At 45.3% G+C, this 16970-nt stretch overlaps 1 protein-coding gene across 2 annotated transcripts in view; it reads right to left on the bottom strand.

Moving 5' to 3' along the window:
- Positions 1-10831, bottom strand: part of SLC6A5 (solute carrier family 6 member 5) — a 125401-nt gene extending 114570 nt beyond the window's left edge. The window contains exons 1-5 of one of the 2 annotated variants that reach the window (XM_060262511.1): positions 10620-10831; positions 8953-9477; positions 5669-5807; positions 1840-1971; positions 830-1003 (exon numbers count right to left, since the gene is read on the bottom strand). In XM_060262511.1, coding sequence (XP_060118494.1) covers positions 830-1003; positions 1840-1971; positions 5669-5807; positions 8953-9477; positions 10620-10634 — 985 coding nt within the window. In that variant the 5' untranslated portion in view covers positions 10635-10831. Of the gene's footprint in view, positions 1-829; positions 1004-1839; positions 1972-5668; positions 5808-8952; positions 9478-10619 lie in introns of those variants that run through there. The other variant, XM_060262512.1, reaches the window with a different exon arrangement.
- Positions 10832-16970: the final 6139 nt, after the last annotated feature.

Genomic DNA, 16970 nt, shown 5'->3' with positions numbered 1-16970 from the left:
CCTCTCAGCCATTTGAATTCCTAAAAAAAACTGCATTTGTTTAATAATATTATTGCTTGTCCTAAATTGGTCCAAATTTCTTCTCAATCAATTAAAGAAGCCATATGCTCGTTCAAAACATTCCCTGTCCTCCTGGATATATGGCAACAGCCATCCATGTGTGACTGCATTGTAAAATTTGGTTAAATTTGACTTGTAAAGGTCATCTGAGAATGTCCTGAGAGTAATAAGCACATGGATCATTCAGAATGATCTCTGAATCTATGTTATGCCATGACCTAGCCTATGAGAAAGGGAGGAGACATTTAGTAATCTTTTTAACAGAAATTCCATTCAGGGGAGAATAATCTAGAACTAGAACCAAATTTATGACACTCACTAAATTCATCTTCAGGAAACTATAAAGCTGACATGTGTCTAAGGGACCAGTATATGATCTCTAATTGTGACACCCTGGGAGACTTGTATACAGGTAATTGTGAAGCACTGAGAAACTGGTATGCAGGTAATTGTTCTTTGCACCAGTCTCAGTCACATGCTTGAGGGAAAAAATAAATATAAGTCACATGCTTGGAATATAAATGTGAAAGGTGGATGCTGTTGCAAAATTCATTTTCACTGACAGATCTTAATTTTTTACATTTAAGTTTCAATATAATGGTGATAATAACAATAAACTTAAAGTTTGTCATAGTACATCTACTGGAAGTAATAATTAGACATTTTGAGGCAGAACCTAACTGATTTGTCAAAAGTACAAACCCACAGTCACCTGACTTTTAAAGAAAATATCAAGGATGTAAAGGAAAAGCATGCTAAGATGTCTTACCTAGCAAAAGTTTATTTTTATCTCTACAGTCCGGGGTATTCCATGGATTGTTACAGGAAGCCCAAGGCAATACTTGTACAAAGGATGCAAAAAGGTAGAAAAGTGTGTAGCACAATATAATATTATAATATATGGCTATAAGGACAGAGATAATCAGCATAGCAATGCCACAGCCTGAAAAAAAAAGAGAAACAGGAAGTTAGATGCCAGTTTCCCTTTAGCTGCTAAAATATCCAGTAATCTGAAAACCCTCATGAATATCTCTTCATATACATTTTTATTTTAAAAATATGTTTTTTATTCCCCTTGCATAGCCTCAGCATGTCATACAGTCCAATCCTATCCACAATTCAATTAAATTCATAAGGCTTAATCCCAAGTAAGTGTACAATGAGTAACATGTGTATTTGTATTAGGTTAAACACTAAATCAATCCATGGTTGATATTCAGTGAACAGTTACTCATCTCATTTGAGACCACATGTGATTAGTCTTCCGAAGAAGCTTTATCTGCAGGGAATATAAAAAGCAAGTGCCACAAACACTCTTAAAATTCACAGCTTTGTTGCAATTTATTTTGCTTGTATCCAAGGATACTTTTGCATCTCGGTGTGCATCTTGTTCATCTAAAATAGCACACACACTCCAACATAACTTCTACAAGCAAGGTGGATAATGAATGTGCCATATGATATTCATGAGTTACTCAACAGCAAATGCAAGTAACCTTACCACATTACATGCATGAGATGCAATAAAAGTAATAGAACAATGGAATGCTCTCCTGCTGGAAAATGGAGGCTAGATTTACGAAAGCAGGAGAAGTGCTGCATTGCTGCTCCATCAGTCAGCCTAAGGTTATCTCAAGGTCAAAGTCAGACTGCAGCACAGCATCCACCCATTCTAGGAACAGTGACACCCAGGAGCCATGTCTCTCTCGTTGAAGCTGAACAAAGCCTGAGCTCCTTCAAAAAACACAGGGGGGCACAGCTGTTTCTTGCTTAGCTCACCTTGTAAGGCAGGAATGGCTTTCCAAACAGACACAGGTCCCTGACTAGCAAACTGCCCCAGAGAAACTTCCAGGAAGAAGATAGGAATCCCAGCCAGAGCCAACATTGTCAAATAGGGGATAAGAAATGCACCTAATGGAAGAGGAGAGGACAGACCTCAGAGACAAAGCAGGAGACAGTATGAAGCCCTCACCTTTTCTCATGCTGTCTTTCCTGCTATTTCTTTTTTGCATTGGCAAAACTACTATACAACCCTAAGGCTGTCATAACAATATGACATATTTTGGAATTAGAAAAGCTTTCCACTTTAACGAATATCCCTTAGTGACAGCAGGCAGGGGACCCTCCTGTGAAAAAGGTTTGAACATTGGTCAGATTGACAGGCGGTGTTTTCACGCACCATAAAACCTGTGATTACTACCCAGGCAGAAATGTTTCGCAGGCTGCTTTCCAAAGATCCTGATCGCTACTATATGATCTATAATATGACTTCTTTCCAAGTAAGCTGGTTTAGTTGGGAATACAACTTGTATTTCATATAGGGTACTAAGCACATGTGCAGGAGCTGGATTTTCAGCGTCTTTCCTCTGCACTGAATCGGACATATTCCCAGCCTGCATCGCACTCAGAAATCAATAGGCCTGACTTCCAGCTCAAAGGGCATCCCTTTATCCATTTCCGCTCTTCACTTCTGAATAGATCAGCCGAGGGTCAAGAGGCTCCCGTGCTCAGGATCGCAGGGTTCTCTCCCCCCCCCCTCCCGTTTCCTTCAACCACGTCCCGACCCGCGTTGTCCTTTGGGCTACGATTCCGCAACAAGGGAAAGACGAGGCGGGCTGCTCGGTCTGGAAATGGCTGCCAGCCTTGCTGCAGGTGGCGAAGCTAATTCAATTAGGGTAATCATTTCGCTCATCATCGCCTACAACTGCGTCTCCCCCGCCTCCTCGAGTGTGCCGAAAGGGAAACCAGGGCCCTTGGAGGCTGCACTGGAACCCGTACTGGAAGGAAGCAGCTGGGTCTTTCCTTTAACATTCAAAATAAAATTTCAGTGTGTGTGTGTACACACACACTGAATTTTTAAAAAAAAAAAAATTATACACACACACACACACACACACTTTCCCCGGGTGAAGCTTCCAAAAGAGCCTCTGGGTGTCATGCCCGCTGCCTTTATAAATCCGATGTGCCCGGGGGGCGGGGTACCCAGACGGCAGCTAGCCAAGTCAAGCCACTAGGACACGCTCAACTAAACCGATCGTATTCTCATGGAGATCGCCGTCAGGACTTTGAAAGCAAAGTCTAGAGAAGCCCGGGACCAGGGCGACGCACAAGAGTGTGCATTAGCCGCGGACTGAATAGGAGTCCGCGGCTAATGCCCGACTGCCCGGGAATCGCTTGCTGGAGCTGCAATCCGATGCACATTCGCAATGGGTGATGGTAATAAGGAGGAGTTTGCAAGATATAATACTTGTACCTTTGGCTTCTGTGGAACCCCACGACCTGGGAGTAAATGGAGTGGGATTTGCTCCCAACACGGCTAGCCGGATCCCTAAACAGGGTCGGGCATGGATGAGAGGGGGGGCACTGAGGAAGTCCAGGGTGGGTCGCAGGGCAGAAGCAGGCAATGAGGACCAACCCCTCTAAACGTTTCTTGTATTGAAACCGCTAAACCTAAATGGTCGTAATAAACCGACTTGACGGCGTTTCCCACCCCCGAGTATTCATGGGATTGCAGCCTCTGTACTGAATCCAGCACCGATCTAAAAAAATTCCACAGCGGCGGATGTGAAAAACGGCTAGGGGGAAAAGGGTAAATCCTAAAATCCTATAATGCCCAGAAGCCACCCTGAACAAGATGCTGCGGGAGGCAAGCAGCGTTCCCTTTAAGCTGAGTTAGTGTGATCTAGCTCACAGCCTTTCAGCCTCTGGCTCAGACTTTTTTGTCTTAGCTCAGGAAAAATGGCCCCAGAATAAACTAATTGAAGCAGTAGCTCACAAAGTAGAATTTTTATCCACAAGACTCCACAGTTTAGAGGGAATATTGGAGTCAAGGGGTGACTCCTGATGTTCTATAGTAATTACTGATAAGTCTTCCTGGAGACTAGTGTTTGAAAAAAGCAAAGGAGTTGCTTAGAAATATCTTAGTTTTATGTTTTTGTTTCAGGCACACTTAAATTCTCATTGATATGTTCCAAAGTCTATTTAGAAAATGTCACCCTAAAAACTATAAAGTTGATGTGCATATTAGATTTGAATGGAATTATATGATGCAAACCGTTATTTTCTACTGCTTCATACACAAAGATGCATACAGATAACTAGAATATATTTCAGGAGCAGTGCAGACTGTTTGGGCGGGTACCAGTATCTAAATATCCGAAAAATAAAAATAGGCTTTCTTCTGTAATGAAACGGAAATGCTTTCTGATCGATTGGAAAGAAACGTCTTTAATTAGGCAGTTATAGTTTGCATTTTTATTCATGAAATACAAAGAGGATAATATTAAACAAGTTCTTTCAATTAAATTGTCTGTTCATTTGGAACAAGCCTTCCTGTATTTTTGTTCTGCCTTTGTAAAAATAAAGTAAGGGGTGGAATCCTTATTAAATTGCTTCCATATCAGACAAAGGGTTTATTTTTGTCAGTGTTTTATATCGACCTTTCCCTTCCTTTGAGGAATAATTCCAATAAAATTTTCAGGCTGGTTTACAAATAAAAGAGGTTCAAATATATTGAACCGGAGTTAGTTTCATATTGATGGATGACTTGTCCAGCTAAACGTTTTATTTTATTACACAAATCTCAGATCTCCTTGTTCGCAAACTGCCATCCCGACTCTATGGAATTTTACTTGAGATGGGGGGAGGGCGCTCCTGAGCGGGTCCATGGCGGAAAGGGGCAGGGTGAAGCCATCCTTTCCCTCCTTGCCACGCTCCTCCCTTCACACTGCTGCTCTTCCGCCTAAGACAAGAAAAGGCACTCATTCCGGAGGCTGCGCCAACTTTGTTCCTAGTCCCTAACAGGTAGGGGGGAAGCCAGGTTTGTCCAAAGAGAAACACTTCCCCGAAGGGTTTTACAAAACGGAATTCTGAGCTGGTTCGAACCCGCCATTTCTCTCTTTTTCTTTCAAAATAATCACAGCACCAGTTTTCCCTCTCCTCTCCTGGAACACGCTGAAAGAATAAAAGAACGCGAATCCCACCCTTCTTACAAGGATTCCTTCCAAGGAAGCAGAGAATTGTCTTAATTCTGGTCGGCGAGGTACTGAATGAAAAGGGACTGACTACTGCAGATTTTTATGTTCTGTTTATAAAGGTTATTCTTTACCAAGACCATTCTTAGCCGTGGCATAATTGAAATCAAAGGCGTCTATTTTACATCTTTATAATATGGCATATTTGCACGACGCCGCCGCAGATCGAGAGTAACTACTTGCCTAAAGAATTCTGGAATGGCTTCACTCAAAAGTATCAAGCGAGAGAAGAAACCCCAATCCGTTGCCTGCTCTACATCAACCGGATTAGGTAGGACTGTAAGAGAGTGCTTTGAAAGGGCGACTGTCAAAGGGTTTGGAATAGACGTGTTTTGAGCATCTTCCAGAGGTTTACGTTTTATGACCTCCCAATCCCGTTGCCCTCTGCTCCATCACCCCCCCTCCTTCACCGTCCCTAATTTGCCGGCGGGTAGTCGATCCAGAAGCCAGTTACGCCTAATGGAACCGGTTGAAATTCAAGCCAAACCCTCCGTTCCAACTGGCTTGTGGATCAAGGCCTCAAAAGTCTACCCCTTGCTGAGCTGCAGGATGTAAAAAGAGAGGAAAATCCATACCTCCCCCATTCTTAAAGGCCAGGTACGGGAACCTCCAGACATTGCCCAGCCCTACTGCATAACCCACCATGGAGAGGATGAAGTCCAGCTTGCTAGACCAGTTGCCCCGGGCTTTATTTTCATCCCCTTCATCGTCATCCTGATGCAGGGAGACAAAACACAGAGATATATCAGGTTGACCTGAAAATAGCCATGGCTGGCAAACATCAGTCCCAGATCCGTAATGTCTGGCTACTACCAGATAAAAAGCATCTGCAAAAGAAATTCACAGAGAAGCAGTTGCAACACTAAGAATAGCGCGCTTCCATTTACTGCAGCAAAGGGTGGGGTGGGGTGGGGTGGGGGGATGAGAGAGAGGCCTACAGAAGCTTAAAGGCTGCCAAGTTTATTGTGGCCTGATCTATGAGTTAAAGATGTCCGATAACAAATTAGGAGTAATCCATGCACATACTTCACTTTAGAACTCGATGAGTAGCAGGAGAACTGCGTGCGTTCCTCCACACTGAGCAGCTTTCTGCCCTGTCCAGCCACTTTAAATCAAAATGCCCCCCGGTCAATATTTAGACGTAATTAACTAGGCAAGAGTTTGTGATGTGTTACACAACAGCGTTGCTCATTTTCGCACCAAACACTTTCTCCTACGTGTTGAGGAATATCACGCGTGAATCCGGAAGAAAAATCCTGTAACGTTCCCATGTAGGTTTCATACTGGCATTTGCAGCACTTAAGCCTACATGGAAACAACAGGCTCTCTGTCTCGTCACAGGTGGTAAGGGTAAAACATAATAATCCCGCGAAGGTAAAACCACATCGTGTCAAGGGACGCTTACTGTAATCCCACTCCTTTAATAGGGCTGTGAACGATTAATTAATAAATGGCTCTGAGAGTTATTGCCATAATTGCTCAGGTTGCTCTCCAGCATGTTCACGTGGCTGTCTGCCATCCCTTAACCCACGTTGCTCAACAGTTCCCACGTGGTAACATTTTCCCTTTAGCCCTGCTCTCATGGAAGAGGGAAATGTGCTCGGCAGGATCGTTCGAAGGCAAAGGTACCACTTTGCAAATACCCGGGAGGCTGAAAATCACGTCATGATTATGGCTATGTGATTTAGGGTTACATAATTTTAGTTTTAAAAGATCTCCATGATCCACCTGATGACCACCAGAATACTGAGTAATTATCATTGGGTATACTCAGAAGTAAATCCAATGTTATTCAATGGGTTTACTCCCAGGAAAGCTCTTTTAGAACTGAACCCATAGTATGGCCAATTAAAAACGATGGGAAACTGTTAACAGTTCTTCACTTGGTTCCTGCAAAGGTGGGCAGAGAATTGAGCCTTAGAGGGAAGGGAGCGTCGAACCTCTCCACTCCCTCCTGCCATCACGGGGGGGGGGGGGGGACTTTCCTTCCAACGGGTTACCTATAGCAATCCTGGCAATAACCGCCAGCAGCTCTCAAAGCAAAATTATGTCTCTGGAAACCTAAAACCCTTCGAAGATAAGTGAATGGATGGAGTACATCGAGTTGTTAGATACATTTCCAAATGTGCCTCATTTAAAAGGGGGGGGGGGGGGAGAGCCATGGTAGGCTCTCGTTTGTTTCTATCACAAACCGCGGAATTAAGGAAAATAAGAATCGAAACAATTATTCTGTGGTCGCCTTTGCCGGAACCCGTTCAGATGAACCACTAGAGTTTTAAACTCGACTCTTGCAACCTCATAAATCTTAGCTGCGGATGTTGTCTTGAAACGGAAATCGGCCTGTAACTCCAATGTGAAATGTACATTATAGTTAGAATACAGATTTGCGTTTGATTCGGAAACCTCTCCAGGCTTCCAGACAAGAGAGGGGAAATGCGCCAGGAGCCGTCTATCGATACAGATTTTAAGGCCGCAATCTATGCGCCAGGCCTGCCCTCTCCGCCTATGGTTGGAGGTTGAAGTCCTCATATCCATTAACTCCGGAGTACAGAAGAAACAGTATTCGGGGGGGGGGGGGGACTGGGCCATTAAAATGGCTTCGGGCTGGCAGCAGGATGGCTGCTTGTGTCCCTGACTCTCTCGGAGGCTGTGCCTGTCTCTGCTATTGCTGGGAGAGGCCACTGTTCTGCCAGGGTATCAGGTGCGCCTTAACCACAGTATCAGCCCCATTTCCACATCATGCCGCAGTGCCCGGGACTTGTTCACTGACCCTGAGTAACGATTGAACTGTCTGAGATGGAGTGATTGATCACTGGGCCCGGTGGGGCTTCTGGGAGAGGGCCTGAGTAGAGTTCGCTTTCTGCTTGGATGGGTTTTGTTGTTGTTGTTAGATTTTCGTTGGTACTGCGTTCCCCTTTGACCGACAGGCAACACCGTTCCCAGAGGGTTTCTCCAGTAAAGAATATCCAGAGACGTTCAATGTCGGGAAGAAAGAGTGAACTTGGTAAGGCTGAAGGCACACTTCCAGATAGGCCTTTTGAACTCGATGGCCCTCTTTTCTCACGCACGTGCCACTAGGGTATAAAAAGAGTGCCCTGTAGGCGCATTTTCTGCTGTGGTTGGCATACCCCACTGTCCGTAATGGGAGTGGGAAGCTGTTATAGTTCTCTGGACTTAGTATATTGTTAAATGCATATTTCTATATTAAAATTATGGCTGCCATCCCAAGGCTGAAGGGTGGGTCAGAAGTTAGGTTTTTTTAAATCTCAGTTTTGCAATGTGTAGCTTCTTTCTCCCTCAAACACATCAAGCGTTTTTCGTCCTTTTCTCGCAGTTCCGTCGAGGATGGCAGTCGTATATAAAATGAGGGAGCAAGTGATTCTAAGAATGCTTACACCGAAACAGATCCCAATGGGTTTACACTAAGTTGAGCCTGGCTTGAAGTCGTAAGGAAGCATTCCTAACAGACCGAACTTCCTGGATAGTGACCTCTTATCACCCACGGAAGGAACTCTCCCCCTCCCTTTTTCTTCTTTTGTCCCAGGAAGGCAAGGTAGTCCAGTGCAGTATTTATCTATTGATTCTCTTTTACTTTTATTAAATGCACCCTACGGCTAGACCGAGCAAAGCATATACACCCTTTCTCTGTGCTGTTATTTGGGGTCCCATTAATCTGGGGAAGTCACAGAGAGAGGATAGGGTTCTTAATTCAGGACCACGAGTTAGCAGTCCTTCAAGGTGAACTAAAGGTTTGGCCTGAGACAACATAGTGTGCGGTCAACTTCCTTGGTATTGGTCCCTTTACGCCTTTGTGCGTGATCAGCCTGAAAGCCAAAGAATTACAGGGGAAATGACTTACCTCTCCAAGACTGCCAGGCAGAACAGAGGTGTTCCCATCGGTGCCCAAGACCACGGTGCTCTGGCTCATAGGCACCCAGCCGCCCTTGGCATTGTTTTGCTCCAGGGTGCTCTTACCAAGACTTTGATTCGCGTCCCTGTCTGTGCTTTGCAAGGAGGGGATTTTGCAAGGGCCAAGGTTTGCCTGCGCCGCGTTCCCTGCGCTGGGGGCGTTCTTGAGAGGCAAAGGTTCTATGGAGTCTTTGCCGAAGGTGGCGTTGCCCTGCGCGGGGGCGAGTTTGCAGATCCCCACTTTGGTCCTCTCAGTGTCGTTTGGTTTGGCTTCGTCAGAGGGCAAAGTTTGGTTGTCCCCGGAAAGAGCTGTGGCCACCTTGGCTAGCTGCGGTGGGACTTGGGAAGGCAGGTGCTGCGGCTGCTCGTTTTCGGGGCTGTTCCGGATCATTCCTGCACTGTCCAGCAGCCCGGTGACCACCGTCTCGGGGCTGTTGACAAGCTGCTTGCTCATCTCCTTTGGACTGGCATAATCCTGTAAGAGCAAAATCACGTTTAAAAAAGAGGGAAGCTGAAGGGGAGGGGAAATCGCCCCGAAGATAAAATGTTTGTATTGTGATTGAACTGCTTAAGGGAAGCTTTGCCGCAGATTCAATTAGGACAGCTCCTGTGTAGGTAAACTTAACGCATCGCACGCTAGGAAAAGTACAGTAAGCTCTTAACAGTATCAGCGCCTGCAGACCTGCATTTCTAATGCTAGGTAAGATATCCCTTCCAGCTCTCGGCTAGCAAACCTCCTTGATTTTCACATCACGACTGTGGGATGCTCCTTTCCCCAGCACCATTGTGGAAAGATTCTTTAATTTTACGCCCCATTTCCTTTCTGTCATTCAGCAATGCACGCAGACTGGAGAGGGGGGAGAGAGAAAATCTGTCCTCAGTACAGCTAGCGAGGTATAACTCAACTCAGTCATATTGATTCTGATGTTTTGACGGAAGGGGGGGGGGGGGAACCCAGCAAGAAGAGTTATGGAGATACTGTTTAGTAAAACAAACGCTGAATCGCCTATTCTTACACATCAGTCCTAAATGTGTACTTAATTGAATAGGGTTTGAAGCGTCCTAAGAACTGCAGCCTTAGCAAACTTGATCTTGATTTACCTAACCTTTAACTTTTGTATCCTAATCCATGCAAATATATTTGGGGTTGATTTAAGTTTCCATGTTAAGGTAAAGAGGGATGGTCCTACTATTCTACAGGTTCAAAATTGTTTGTAGAAATATTTTTTCTGCACTCGAAAGGGAAAACAAATGCTTTTTAAATTAGTAATTAGTAAATTAGTAATTAATAATAATAATTAGTAAATGCAATAAGAGTTCACTCTTGCTCCGAAATGTATTCCTTAATGCTTCCACTGGCTATATGTAAATTACCGCGAAGCAGCGTCTGCAGCGGAATGTACGTTTCAGCACCCTGGATAGCTCACATCACCTTACTTTCCCTCTCCCGTTGCTTTAAATGCCTAAAAGACGTTTCTCCGTATAATTGCGGGAAGCTTCGATTTCAGCAGGGAATCTGGACGAGCCAATTGAATATACTGTACGAGTTCCCCACCACCACCCCACACACACACACTCGAACCGCCTGCAAAGAATAGAAAAGCAAAAGCCACTTACCATATCAAATAGCATCAGATGGAACCGCTAGAGGTAAAAACAGCAGTACAGGCAAACTGGGTAGACTGAGTTTTGCTCGGGCAAGAGCAAAGCTTTCTATACCTTCGTGGGAAAGACTGAGTTTGCGTCAATGCATAGCAAGGTGCCCTTCGTATGACATTTTCTTGATAATAAGAGTTTGATAAATCATTACCCTTGGAATCGGATTTTAAAGGGACAACAGGAAGCCAGAGCGCCGGTTAGCTGTCACTCAGGCAGCGGTTGGGATTGCGTGTTCCGAGTGACTCATGGGGGAGGGGGGAGGACCTGCTAACTAAACCAAGCCCAGCGAGAGCAGAACTTTCTTGTTGGCAATTTAAAAAAGAACATGTGAGGAACACGTCCTATTGCACCGAAAGCGCAAACACGAGGAAGAGAAGACTTCTCCGCCCCCTCTCCTCTCTCCCCTTCCCTTGCCAAAGCCACGCTTGACGTTCGTTTCCAGTAAGAAGGAGGTGGCTGAATATCCCACCACGTCTCGCACGTTTTTCAAGAAGGAGGCGCACCGTCTCCACCTCTACCGCCTTTCTATTTTTCACCTGCAGTCGACAACATTTTGATTTAAGGTTTCAAGAAAGGGAAGACAACCCCCCCCCCCCCAATTTCTCGCTTCTGTAGCCTAAACATAACTCAGAGGAAATGGACCATTGCCGGTGAGAAGGGTTGGTGTCTGTCGAGGTCATCTTCAGTGCACCTGGGTGAAATAAATACCCCCCCCCCCCACGTACATCATATTCGAACCCCTTTGAGCCCGTCCAAGTATAAAATGAAGAGGGCCAGCAGAAGGGTCTTCCAGGTCACCGGACTTTGTTCCTGTGATAGATAGGCTTGATTCTGCGATACACTTTATGAGTTTTAAAACTGTATCAGGAACGGTTGAATATAGTGTTTGCTCAAAATGGAACTCTTTCATAGCTGTTTAAGAGAATGCAGACCTTCACTTTTCAGTAAAAAAAACCCCCAAAAGCAAACCCTGTTAAATTTTCTCCTTGGAATTTTAGATATGCAAAGGCTTAGATAGAGAATAGAAGAAACCAAAGGAAAAAATATATCTTTTAAGGACTTCCTGGACAGGACAGGGTACAAGTTGGCATTCTTTTCTAAGCAATCTGATTAGAAAATGTACCATTGAAAATAATGCAACATCTTTTCAAGTAAACGATATTAAGATCAGTGTAAGCTTTGTTACATAACTGCTTAATATACATGGAGGACAAATAACAGAGTTTTAATAAACAGATTGTATACAGATCCAAGGAAAGTTAATCACTTTCAAGTGAGGTCAATGGGGAAACAGCCAAGATTAAGTTTCCGCCCTCCAAGTAATTGATTCATGCTGAATCATGCTTTTTGATGTTTTACACATCCGAGAACGACCTGTGCAAAGAAATGCGCATCTGTACATAAGATACAGAAACGGTTTCCTGTCTCCTTCCGTGCCCTTCGGTGTCTAGCACGGATTTCAGCGGAAGACATTAACACATTTTCAGGAACCTTGAGCCTGGTGGAATTCGTTCTCCATAATAGGCGCTTCTAGAACAAGAGCTCAAGTTAATAACCCCACCGTTTCTTCCTATATTATCATAGCTCTTGTATTTGTGGTTAGAATCGCACTCACTGGCAAGACAATCTTGGCATATCAGACAAGGGGGCACACTTTCTCTTGGCACTTTAAATCTCAAAGTGAGAAATGTAACCATTTTGCGAACACTGCGGAAGACGGCTCCTGGCATCTCCTACCTGTCCTGGAGATGTCATCAGTTATTACTTCATTTACCTCCATTTTTATCTCCAATAGAGACTCAAATTGGTTTATTATATTTCCTCTTCCATTTTATCCTCACAACAATCCTATGAGGTAGGTAGGTTAGGCTGTGTGTGTGACTAGCCCAGAGTCACCCAGCGAACTTCCATTGGAAGAGTGGATAGCAGAGTTACACCCTTGGAAGCCCACTGAAGATCTCTTTAGGACCGCGATGTTCAAGTAGGACATTCCCAGGTGTTTAAACATAAACAACATTTTAGAAAGAAACATGGGTTAAAATATAGCTTATATAAAAAGAGCCCCGTGGTGCAGAGTGTTAAAGCTGCAGTACTGCTGTCCTACACTCTGCTCACGACCTGAGTTCAATCCCCGGCGGAAGCTGGGTTTTCAGGTAGCCGGCTCGAGGTTGACTCAGCCTTCCGAGGTCGGTAAAATGAGTACCCACCTTGCTGGGGAGAAAGTGTAGATGACTGGGGAAGGCAATGGCAAACCACCCCATAAAAAGTCTGCCATGGAAACGTTGTGAGAGCAACGTCACCCCAGAGTCGGAAACGACTGGTGCTTGCACAAGGGACCTTTCCTTTCCCATAGCTAATATATACATATAACGTTGACCCTAGTTTATCACATATGGAAAAATCTAAAAACCCACCCGTGTCTGGTGATAACCCAACTAATTTTATTTATCTGTTATTGTCTATGTTAAACAGTGCAGAAAACGGAGTTTCATCAGTAGAAAACAATGCAACGAAAGCGGTCTTAAACACACAGTGGCAGTGTCCACAGTCCTCTTGCCTTTATAAAAACGCCTTCCAGAACAGAAGCATTCCGTTTTTATGTTTTCCCTTTATAAAAATGCCCTAATGAACCATTCTGTTTTACACAGTTTGCGGAATGACAGAAGCATCGGAGACTTCCTGACCTTCAGGCAGGCGATTCCACAAGGGGAGGGGGGTACAGCAAAGAATGCCTTGCTTTTAAATGTCGCTGTTCTTTAATGTTTAATAATAAAATAGGACACCGCAGCCAAAGGTAATAGTAAGAACCCCACCCTCGAGGCTGTTGAAGTCAAGCGGTTAAGGGTGTAACTCTACTTAAGAAAGCCCTTCTCTTCTGCTATTGAAATCAGGCGGATTTAAAGGTGAAAGAGACGGCAATCTTAACTACACTTACTAGGGACTAGTCCCACTGACTTACTGCTTAGGGTCTCATACTAAATGTAGCCGTAGGCTGCACTGATAGGGGTGCCCCTTCACCTCGCTTTCAGTTCTCAAGATCCCACCGCCTCCCGCTCCCTCAGTTACAGCCATCCATTGAGGCCCAGGGACCCCACTAAAACGATAAGCCATCAATCTGAAGTAGTTTTTCTAAAATAGAGCTTGATTGGCTGGGGAGAAGACATTTAAAAAGAAGAGAGGGAAAGGCTTGGGTTTGTTATCTTGCAGTGCCATTCTAAGCAAAGAAAAGTTGGATTTTCAGTGTTCTACCCATTTTATTTCCGTGAAAAAAAAGGACTACTAGGAATTTTGGTAGCACAGAGGAGCCTACCAAGAAAAGCAATTACTCGCTGATATTTTTAGAGCAGTTATTTAACTTTGATAGGTTTTTATGTTTCGTTACTGGGATATGGCTTTGTGGTTATTGTTGTTGCAGCTATATTTATTATTGCACTTGCTTGGTTTATAAAGAACAAAAGCTATTTAAAAAGAGGGGGGAGAGAAGTTAACCAAAGAATAGACTCAAGTGAATATTCTTTGGCCGAAGCTATATGTATGGGAACTTGTGGTCTCCCGCTGGAAACGGAAATGTGTCCTATTCACCCTCCCCCGCCCCCCGAGAGTGCGTGCTCCCTTGTCCGACCCAGCTCTGCCTCACTTGCCAAAGCAAGAGTTGCGGGCTCGGGCCTCCCTCCCCATCGCGCCTCCTCCTGCCTCCCTAAAAGAACTGTCCACCTCCTTGCCCGGTTGCAAAGAAGGGTGGCAAAGCATAAATAATGCATGTCGAAGAAGAGACGTGGCGGCACTTCGGGAAGCAGCAGCTGGCCCGGCCTCCCTTTTGCCCGGCCTCTTGAGGCCAGCAGGGCGCCCGCGGGCTCCTGTCCTGAACCCGGGCTGGCTGAAGGTGGGGCGGCGGCGGCCGGCCGAGTGGCGTCAGAGCGATTCTAGCGCTCCTGGCTGGGGCACCAGCTCGCGAAGGAGGAGGGGGAGTCTTCGAAGCAGGCGGCCAGTTTCGTTCCGTAAGGGCTTGGGGGGACCCAATCCGCCTGGCCCTCCGCCGGCCCCTCCCCTTCCTCTCGACACCTTTTTCCCTTTTGAGGGCAACGAGGGCGGGGGGGGGGGCTCGGTCCAGCCCGCGTCATCCTGGGCGGCCGCTGCAGAGCCAAAAGCGCTGGTGTAGGCGCGCTCGCCCGAACTGCTGGGGCTGCCGCTCGGGGTTGCTGCCGCGCCGCCTCCTCGCTGGGACCGTGGCGTGGGGGGTTCTGCGGCTGCCGCCTGGGAGGCGCCGAGCGGAGGGGACTGGCGCATGGGTGACTCAGAAGACTGCGGCTGGGGAAGTTTGGGGCTCCCGCGCGCCTCAGTGCCGCCGCCGCTCGCTTTTCACACAACGAGGCATCGCCGCCCGCACGACTCCGGCAGAGGCGGGCCGAGGAGAGAGAAGCGGGCACGGAAAGCACTCGGAACCCATGCCTGGGACTGGCAGGCACTCCCTGGCCCTCGTCGTGACGGGGGACCTTCCCTCTCTTAGCACTGCAGCCTTTCCTCGTGGAAAAGGGAATAGAATTCTGCACATGCTCATTGGCACACGAAATCCCGGATGTTAAGTATGGCTCTCCAACCCTTGAGAAACGGACTGTGTTCTTTTTGCAACATTCCCGTATTGGTGCCAACCTGAAATGGCCATGTTGAGAGAGACTGCATCCTCTCCTCCTCCTAGCTAACAACTGCTTGCTTAAGAGAGAAGCAAAATCCAAAGAAAGCAGGATAACCATTTCCTGTTGTGCCCCTGCTGAACTTCTTTCTTTCTTTTGCTGGTAACAAAATCCAACCCACCTATCACCTCATAGTTTCCGACTATGGTTCTGCAGCAATGCCTGTTGGCATGTCCCCCTTCCTTCTCTACAAGCCAAAGCAAGAGAAAGTTCAAGTTCAGGAGAAGCAGGCTCTGTCCCTGTACCAGCCAGCATGCAGACTGCAGCTGCTGAGCTGCTTTTGTGACTTGACTGCATCATGGCTGGAGAGGCCCAGATCCTGCAAAGAGTGTAACAGGCATTGGAAGCTGAATGACTCTCAAAGTTGGAACCCAGAGCTGCTGGGCCTTGGTTTCATTTCCAAAAAATTGAGACTCATTATTAGACTATGATCCTGACCTGCATAGCCCTGGCTAGCCCAATCTTGTTAGATCTCAAAACCAAAGCAGGGTTGCTCAGGATTTGAATGGGAGACCACCAAGCAATACCAGGGTTCTCCTAACATAGAGGCAGGCAATGGCAAACCACCTCTGAATGTCTCTTGCCTTGAAAACCCCATGAGGGATTGCCATAAATCAGATGTGGCTGGACAGCAACAACAAAAAAGTCTATGAGCATTGAATGCTACAGGACTACTGAAGTGGAGTTGTTGACTTGATCAGGAACTTGGACAGAAGAAATTGGAGGAGTGAAGGGAGGTATGAGAAAGGCATAAATATCCAATGCCCTTTAAAGGCATAACAATAGCTTACAGAAAGGAATAAGCATACAATTTGCCCATATGTCAAGATAAAACAATATGGATACATCAAATTGTAATGCCAATTGATAATTAATAATAGTGATAAAAAGGACAATAATCTTAGTCCTGAGTATCACAGACAACAAAGGAATGAAATTTTACAGTAAAAAGGCTTAACAGGACATGATAAAATATTTTTTAAAAACTTTAATTGCATAAATATCATGAATATTTTTTTAAAATTCCCAGAGTCTGACCACAGACATAGTTTGTAATTTTATCTCAATTTACAGTCCTCCTCTGACTTTCTATAGACTACTCTGCCTTTCTCCAACATTTCTTCAAACAATAGCAGCAGTTATTCAGACTTCATTCAGTAGGGAGAAAACAGCAAGTTGCCTTTGACATTTATAATTGCTTCGGTGTAGCTCAATGAATGCAAGTCTGCTCCACTGTACTTATTTGGCATCCTCACCAAATTATGATTCCACTTTTACTGAGCGATGCAACCTGATTTTCCGGGGTTCACCACAACAATTGAAAAAGTTTAAGTCTGTAATACAAATAAGGCTGACATGTTTTGAAGCTCAAACAAGTATCTTTTCACTGCTTGGACTGTATTCTTGCCAAATTAGACCAAGTGAATTAATTCTTCCTCTCAACCAATTAAGTATACATTAGTGTAGATACTCACTATCTCTTTTTCCAGTGGCACAAGACAGAAGCTGAGTGATCATCTGATTTCTTTCCTAATGGAAGTCCCCATCTTGCATGGCTTTTTGGCCATCCAAATGTCGTGATTGCTAGCATAGCCTTCTGGTGACACAAGAAAAGCTG

This window comes from Heteronotia binoei, chromosome 21 (assembly GCF_032191835.1).
Source record: "Heteronotia binoei isolate CCM8104 ecotype False Entrance Well chromosome 21, APGP_CSIRO_Hbin_v1, whole genome shotgun sequence".
NCBI lineage: Eukaryota > Metazoa > Chordata > Lepidosauria > Squamata > Gekkonidae > Heteronotia > Heteronotia binoei.
Note: the sequence above shows the minus strand (reverse complement) of the source record. Positions and strands in the feature narration are given on the sequence as shown.